We start from the raw sequence: 8,962 nt of genomic DNA, 5'->3' as shown, positions 1-8,962 counted from the left end.
AAAAAAAAAAAAAAAAATTGCCAGGCATGGTGGCGGGCGCCTGTAATCCCAGCTACTTGGTAGGCTAAGGCAGGAGAATTGCTTGAACCCAGGAGGCGGAGGTTGCAGTGAGCTGAGATCGCTCCACTGCACTCCAGCCTGGGTGACAGAGCAAGACTCCGTCTCAAAAATAAATACATAAATAAATAAAAATAAAAAAAAAAAAAAGCAAAAAAGGAACTAACGGGGGAAGGAAAAAAAGGAAGCAAACTAACCCCCAAGGAACGAAAAAACAGGGGTGTGTAGAGACAGCGAGGAGTATATGACAACATAAAAGTCAACAATAGGTGAATATGGGCATATGTGCGGAATCTTTGTATGATTCTTGTAAGTTTCTGGAAGTTTGAAATTATTCTCAAATAAAAAGTGGAAAAAAAAAAAAAGACCAAAACCAAACGACAAGAACCTTATGCATGTACATATAACTCAACAATGCTGGACTGAAGGAGAGAAAGAAAGTCTCTACAGGAAGAAGACCCCTGAGGGAAGATAATTAAGTGTGACCCCAGAGCCCACACCCACCTGGAGCTGCGTGGCGTAGTGCCCCAGCTTGATCTTCAGTAAAAACCCATCTTCCCCGACCTGGTGCTCCGCCTTCTTCTGCAGCTCCTGCACCAGGCCCTCCAGGAGCTGGGTGGCCTTAATGTTCTCCTGTGGATTATCAAGATCTATTGAGTCCCTAGGGGAAAAAAATTACATAATCTGTATACATACATGCACATGAGCCTGTATAAATGCAGCCTCAACACATCCCACTTTTTCTTCAACTAAAGTGATTTTTTTAGTGCTCACTGCAAATTTTAAGAAACAGCCCAACAGAAATGGACTCAATGCCTACATTAATCTATTTGTAATTTACTAAATAGTTGGATTATACTGTAGCTTTCATTCTTTTTTTAAAAAAAATTTTTTTAACAATGTGCTGCCCTTCCTCCTTTCTCTCAATGATGTGCTTGGTGCTTATGCTATTTGCCCCGAGAAATGCAAGGAAAAGGAAAGGGTTCTGTGTGCTCTGAAGGAAATAAGGACTTGGATAATTTCCTATTTATAGTTACCCCTCACGGGTGGAAAGGAGGCACAAGGCCAAGACTCTTCTACATGTCCTTTCCAGCCTCGAGGAGTTTGGTATCTGCAGGTTTCTTAGGTAGAGATAGATGAAAGAAGCTATTGCTACTTCTAAGAAGCCCTGGAAATGAGACATTCAGGCAGACGGTGCCTACAAGCATTTATACGAGTCAGACATATCACTAGTTGCAGACCCAGGACCTGAAGGCAATGCCAACTTCTCCGGTAAACAAAGGAAACCACGCTACAACTCTGCATTGATTTCGAGCTATTAAACTGATGACAGGGATTCGGATGGTCTCCCTCCCTCCTTTCTTTCTTTCCTTTTTTCTTTCTTTCTTTCTTTCTACAACTTGGGCAACAATTGACACTGGGAAGTACCAAATTACTTAGTCACTGAAGAAACCAAACAGCTGTCAGACTGAAATAACATTCAATAACTGCTGACTGGGTCTGCAGCCAAACAAGATAGTGGTAGCTAAAAAGCTCTGTCATCCCTAAGTCCCTGAAGATAGCAACTAATTTCAAAAAAAGGCACCAACAGGTGTATCAAAACAGTGATACTGGCCCGGTGTGGTGGCTCACGCCTGTAATCCTAGCACTTTGGGAGGCTGAGATGGGCTGATTACCTGAGCTCAGGAGTTGGAGACCAGCCTGAGCAACACGGTGAAACCCGGTCTCTACTAAAATACAAAAGAAATTAGCTGGGCATAGCAGCGTGTGCCTGTAGTCCCAGCTACTTGGGAGGCTGAGGCAGGAGAACTGCTTGAACCCGGGAGGTGGAGGTTGCAGTGAGCCAAGATCGTGCCACTGCACTCCAGCCTGCGCAACAGAGCAAGACTCTGTCTCTACAAAAACAAAACAAAACAAAACAAAACAAAACAAAACAAAACAAAGCAGTGATACCATACCCCATCAAATAGTACACCCTAATCTGCACCTTGAGAAGGCAGTTAAAGCAAGTCAGATTTTAAATATGTGTGCCCTATGTATTAAATAGAATATGTATTAAATGAAAGGCTGGAAGGAATGAGGGCAGCCTGTACCTCTGTTTCAACTGGCAACAATGCCCCTGGTCTGGAAACCCACTCTTTTTTTTGAGATGAAGTCTCACTCTGTCGCCTGCTGGGATGCAGTAGCGTGATCTCAGTTCAGTGCAACCTCCGCCTCCTGGGTTCAAGTGATTCTCCTGTCTCAGCCTCCCAAGTAGCTGGAATTACAGGCGTGCACCACCATGCCCGGCTAATTTTTATATTTTTAACAAAGATGGGACTTTACCATGTTGACTAGGTCTCAAACTCCTGATCTCAAGTGATCCACCCGCCTCAGCCTCCCAAAGTGCTGGAATTATAGGCATGAGTCACCACACCCGGCCAGGAACCCACTCGAGAGGATCCAGTCTTTAAGCAAAACTCATAGAAGTCACGTATTGGTTCTTTACTTGAAACCTTAATTCTCTGTTAAAAAAAGACTTGCTTAGATGGCTTAAACATAAAGAATTGAAGATTTGGCTGGGCCCAGGGGCTCACACTTGTAATCCCAGCACTTTGGGAGGCCGAAGTGGGCAGATCACAAGGTCAGGAGTTAAGAGACCAGCCTGGTCAATATGGTGAAACCCCGTCTCTATTAAAAATACAAAAATTAGCCCGGTGTGGTGGCAGGCACCCGTAATCCCAGCTACTTAGAAAGCTGAGGCAGGAGAAAGGCTTGAACCCGGGAGGCGGAGGTTGCAGTGAGCCGAAATCAAGCCACTGCAGCCTGGTGACAGAGGGAGACTCCGTCTCAAAAAAAAAAAAAAAGAAAAAAAGAATTGAAGATTCTTCATTAAAATCTTTATATTCTTAAGAAAACCAAAGCTAAAAAAATTTCAAGTTTTCCTTAATATCAACACAAGTCTTTTAATTCATTCAGTGAGAACACCAAACGGGAACTCTGCTAAGTGAAATCTGAAATTAACAGAAACTTCCTACTCATGTTTTTCTAAATCCTCCAAATCAGGAAAACAGGAGAGAAAATGAAAAGGGAGGGGAAAGCACTAAACAAGGTACAGCTGACATTCTCATATTTAACTCATTTTTTCCCCTCACTTAATTACATGAAGCTGAGATTTTTTTAATTGCCTAGAAAATTGCCTTTCTTTGGTGATCTTTAGTTTCTGAACGGAAATTTGCTACTAACACTCATTGCGATTATTCTAAGGCAACATTACTGATAGGTAGGTATACGGCCCTCTGCAAATAGCAGCATCAAAGCTGGCTTCTCTGAGGGACTGTAAAAGAGGACCCCTGGCTAAGATGGTGAGGCTTGAAGTATCAAATGAATATGCCAGATCAACTGACAGACTTTAACTAAGCAGCAAGCTCCCAGACCCTGAGCAGTGTACATCCTGCTGCCTGGTGTGTAATAATGATACTAATTAAAAACCTGCGCTGTTAGTCGACTGCACTGTACTAATTCTAAAAGAAATTTAAAACAACTCCCCCCTCCCCCAAGTATGTAATCAGTAATCTGGAAAATAAAGAAAAATTAAAATGCTTGTCAAATCTACCACCAGAATGTAATTAGTGTTAACATTTGGGTATATTTTCGTTTAGTGTTTTTTGTTTTTTGTTTTTTTTTAAAAAGGCAATCTCACTCTGTTGCCCAGGCTGGAGTACAGTGGTGTGATCTTGGCTCACTGCAACCTCTGCCTCCCGGGTTCAAGCGATTCTCGTGCTTTAGCCTCCGTGTGGAGTAGCTGGGATTACAGACACCCGTCACCACGCCCAGCTAATTTTCTGTATTTTCAGTAGAGACGGAATTTTGCCATGTTGGCCAGGCTTGTCTCAGAACTCCTGGCCTCAAGTGATCTGCCTGCCTCGGCCTCCCAAAGTGCTGGGATTACAGGCATGAGCCACAACACCCACCTAATTTTCTTTTAGTCTTTAAGTGTATATATAAAATACATATAAATTAAAAACACCAATGTCTCCACTGTTAAATTATTTTTAGTTTTTTGTTAGATGTAAATTTATTAAGAAATGTAAAATAATTTACATTTAATAAAATAAACTATAAGAAATAAATTATAATTAAATTATATGCATATTCACACCTATCTGCCCCATTAAACACAAATTATTATTTTTTTTTTGACATAGGATCTCGCTATGTTGCCTAGGCTGGCCTCAAACTGCTGGGGTCAAGCAATCCTCCCATCTCAGCATCCTGGGTAGCTGGGATTACAGATGTGCACCACCACGTCCAGTGAAACACTGAATTATTTGGAGATGAGGGCTTTAATTTTGTTTGTTTGTTTATTTGTTTTGAGACAGGGTCTTGCTCTGTTGCTTAGGCTGGAGTGCACTGGTGTGATCATAAGTTACGGCAACCTCTGCCTCGCAGGCTCAAGCGACCCTCCCACCTCAGCCTCCCGAGTAGCTGGTACTACAGGTGCGCACCACCACACCTGGCTAATTTTTGTATTTTGTACAAAGACAGGGTTTTGATATGTTGCTCATGCCTTCCTTGAACTCCTAGGCTCAAGCAATACACCTGCCTTGGCCTCCCAAAGTGTTGAGATTACAACACAAGGTTGGGCTTTAATTTTTTTCATACAAATTCTATTACTTAAGACACTGCTAGGCATCCTATGGGCACTCGAAACATATTTGTTGGCTGCTCTTTAGTAGCAGTAATATTCTTTTTTTTTTTTTTTTGAGACGGAGTCTCGCTCTGTCGCCCAGGCTGGAGTGCAGTGGCGCGATCTCGGCTCACTGCAAGCTCTGCCTCCCGGGTTCCCGCCATTCTCCTGCCTCAGCCTCCTGAGTAGCTGGGACTACAGGCGCCCGCCACCTCACCCGGCTAGTTTTTTGTATTTTTTTTTAGTGGAGACGGGGTTTGGGTTTCACCGTGTTAGCCAGGATGGTCTCGATCTCCTGATCTCGTGATCTGCCCGTCTCGGCCTCCCAAAGTGCTGGGATTACAGGCTTGAGCCACCGCGCCCGGCCCTATTAGCAGTAATATTCTAATGCTTTTAGACAGTATTTACTATTAAAGGGAACAAATCCTATTTTAAAAATCCCAACAGTTATTCCATCCCCTCAATCTAAGATGGGGTTAAATACTTTTCATGTATAAAAAGAAAATTTTTAAAAAATACCTTTTTATGGATCACATTTAAAAATGTTTAAAAATACAACTTTGAAAGTTGCCATCATGACATCTTTCTAACCAAACTCCAATATTCTTGTGTTTCACAAAATATGAAGCAAACATCCTTGTTCACCTACCAGGCTTGGCTTTCAATCCACTGGGATAAATAATGCCGCACCTCAATGGGAAAATGCTGGCCGTACAACGCTTGCATCTGATGAAGGGCTTCTCCTTGGAGCTGCTGAGCTTGTATCCACACAGCCATGGTTTACAATCTGTTGAACAAACAATCAGTGCTTTCGGTGTTTTTTCTTTATTTTCCCCTTATATCCACCAGAGTAAACATTCACATAGTTACCAAGGTATAATGTTTTTATTTTATTATTTATTTTTATTTTTAATTTTTTGAGACAGTCTTGCTCTGCCGCCCAGGCTGGAGTGCAGTGGCACAATCTTGGCTCACTACAACCTCCGCCTCCCCAGTTCAAGCGATTCTCCTGTCTCAGCCTCCTGAGTAGCTGGGATTATAGGCGTGCATTACCATGCTCGGTTAGTTTTTGTATTTTTAGTAGAGATGGGGCTTCACTGTGTTGGTCGGGCTGGTCTTGAACTCCTGACCTTAAGTGATCCTCCCACCTCAGCCTCCTAAAGTGCTGGGATTACAAGCATGAGCCACCATGCTCGGCCGAAGTTAATGTTTTTAGCCCTTTTGATAGACTGAAGACAGTATTCTTGATTTTAACTTTAAAATGTTTTCAAAATGTAGACACTCGGCCTGGTCATGGAAAGATACACAGTTGGGTCTATGAAGCTCTGACTATGAAACGCACTAAGGTCTTATAAGCAAAAGTACAAAAGGAGTATTAGGGAAAGAATTGCTAACTTTGACATCGTAGACATATTCTTTACTTTTGTTCAAAATTGTCAGCCATGGTAAGCAGCATTTCAACAGTAATAAATAATTAACAGAGAGTTTTTTTTTTGAGACAGAGTCTTGCTCTGTCGCCTAGGCTGGAGGGCAGTGGCACGATCTTGGCTCACTGCAACCTCCGCCTCCCAGGTTCAAGCAATTCTACTGCCTCAGCCTCCCAAGTAGCTGAGATTACAGGTACCCACCAACACACCCAGCTAATTTTTGTATTTTTAGTAGAGATGGGGTTTCACCAGGCTGGCCAGGACAGTCTCGAACTCCTGACCTCAAGTGATCCACCTCAGCCTCCCAAAGGGCTGGGATTACAGGTGTGAGCCACTGCGCCCAGCTGAGAGATTTTTTTTTTTTTTTTAAATCACTTGTTTTAGATTTGTTATTTTGACTTCAGAAATATAACAAACATATGTCGTTTTGAAAAAGCCCAGTAAAAGAAAAGTAAAAGCATCTAAAGCGTGGATTGAACCCTATGCATTATCACTGGTTACCTAAGCAGCAATGCTTTGCACACACAGAGCACAGATTTATCTGGAAAAAATGCCCCAAGGTTCACCTCCTGAGTTACTGCTAAGGAATTTATGAAGCAATGTTCTGTTAAATTATAGCATTTACAAATCTTTCAGACACAAAAACAATACATTCCACCTAAGAGTTAGAAATATGAACCATTATGCTCCAATAGCAGGTAGTCTCTTTATTTTTTTTTTCTGAGACAGAGTCTTGCACTGTCGCCCAGGCTGGAGTGCAGTGGCATGATCTCGGCTCACTGCAAGCTCCGCCTCCCGGGTTCACGCCATTCTCCTGTCTCAGCCTCCTGAGTAGCTGGGACTACAGGTGCCCGCCACCTCACCCGGCTAATTTTTTCTATTTTTAGTGGAGACGGTGTTTCAGTGTGTTAGCCAGGATGGTCTTGATCTTCTGACCTTCTGATCCGCCCACCTCGGCCTCCCAAAGTGCTGGGATTACAGGCTGAGTCACTGCCCCAGCCAGTAGTTTCTTTTTTTAACATGCTCTTGATTTAAAAAAAAAAAAAAAAAAAGGCTTTATAAAACTACCATGATGCCCCCTCAGACTCACCTGACAATTTTTAACTCATTTGGCAGACACTCTTTGGGTTTGACCAGATTAGGGCAGAAACATTTGGGTAGACTGGGAAGGGACTTCAAGTAACTATAAGGACTGAAAATGAATCTTGCTCTAACACTATTTTCCAGAATGTAGAGTTTAGTATAAGGCAGGGTTATCTTGAATTCCATCCCACATGATTTGGCTACTGATTTGCACAACTCTCCTAAGAACTAGGTTACAGTTAGGGGCTGGTGACTTGGACTTGGATTTTGTTTACTACCAGAGACTGCACAAGTGTGTTAGGAAGCAAAAATCTCTTCTGTTAGTTGTAGTTGTCTGATCACATAACACTGAGCTATTTATGGGACAAGTCAGTTAGCCAACGATGAGGTGTAGGGGAGTGCCAGTCATCTATTTCAGACTTGTGCAACGCTATAGAACACTTGAGAAGTGTATAATTTTATTTAGGGCTTTTAGGCATTAAGGCTGGGATCACTGTAAGACCCAATCTGACCCAAGACATCAAATTTCAGTGGCTGTGAGTTCACCAAAACACTTGGGAAAAACAGCTCTCTCCAGAAGCAATTCCACTTTATAATTAAACACTGGAAGTCACTTAACTGCACAATGTATTTTTTAATCAAATAAATCATATCACAAGATTTTGGAAAACTAGAACAGATACCAAATCATGATTTTTGGATGAATGATAAGGAACGGATGGCCAGGCATGGTGGCTCACGCTTGTAATTCCAGCACTTCGGGAGGCTGAGGTGGGCAGATCACCTGAGGTCAGGGGTTCGGGTCCTGCCTGGCCAACATGGCAAAACCCCATCTCTACTAAAAATACAAAACAATTAGCCAGGTGTGGTGGCATGTGTCTGTAGTCCTAGCTACTCAGGAGGCTGAGGCAGAAGAATCGCTTGAACCTGGGAGGCAGAGGTGGCAGCGAGCCAAGATTACGTCACTGCACTCCAGCCTGGGCGACAGAGCCAGATTTTGTCTCAAGAAAAAAAATTATATAAGGGATGGATGAATGAAGGTGCTTAGGCACTTAAGTATATGGAAGAGTGATAAAAGAATGAAGAGAAGAATTCAGGTGTTAATCTTCCTAAGTAGTAAAGAATAAGTAGTAGGACCTCACCATAGCTCTCAATGAATACATGAGTGATACCAACAGATACAAACATTCTTTTGCATCTGCATTCATTAGGTGAAATGACTCAAGAGACAAAAGAAGGAAAACTATGAAAACTTTTATCTCCCCAGAGACTCCTTCCCAGCCCACTCAAATAAAATGGCATTCTGGTCACTCTCTATCCTCTTAATCTGCTTTATTTTTCTTCTTATCATTTAGCAATTCCTGATATTGATCATATATTTGCTTACTCACTTCCCACCAGGGTGAAATCACCATGAACACAATGACTTTGTTTTGTTCACCGTGCTTTCTCCTGGGTCTAGAACGGTACCTGGCACATAAGCATAATTTTTTTGTTGCATAAATAAATGTATACATACAATTTGACCGACTCCATCGGCTCTTTTCAAAGTTATAATAGAACAATATACCAGTATGAAATACCAAGGCATGAAAACAGAACAGATTTCCATTTAAATAATCAATTATTTAATTTATTATTATTATTACTATTATTTTTTCAGTCGGAGTCTCGCTTTGTCGCCCAGGCTGGAGTGCAGCAATCTCAGCTCACTGCAGCGTTTGCC

General features: G+C 42.1%; 1 protein-coding gene across 1 annotated transcript in view; it reads right to left on the bottom strand.

The window, feature by feature from the left end:
- Positions 1-8,962, bottom strand: part of LOC105553080 (signal transducer and activator of transcription 5B-like) — a 97,549-nt gene that overhangs the window by 29,939 nt on the left and 58,648 nt on the right. The window contains exons 2-3 of the mRNA XM_011999027.1: positions 5,376-5,513; positions 562-718 (exon numbers count right to left, since the gene is read on the bottom strand). Of these exons, the coding sequence (XP_011854417.1) occupies positions 562-718; positions 5,376-5,503 (285 nt within the window). The 5' untranslated portion in view covers positions 5,504-5,513. The remainder of the gene's footprint in view (positions 1-561; positions 719-5,375; positions 5,514-8,962) is intronic.

The sequence above is a fragment of the Mandrillus leucophaeus genome, unplaced genomic scaffold (assembly GCF_000951045.1).
Source record: "Mandrillus leucophaeus isolate KB7577 unplaced genomic scaffold, Mleu.le_1.0 Scaffold58, whole genome shotgun sequence".
Taxonomy (NCBI): Eukaryota; Metazoa; Chordata; class Mammalia; order Primates; family Cercopithecidae; genus Mandrillus; species Mandrillus leucophaeus.
Note: the sequence above shows the minus strand (reverse complement) of the source record. Positions and strands in the feature narration are given on the sequence as shown.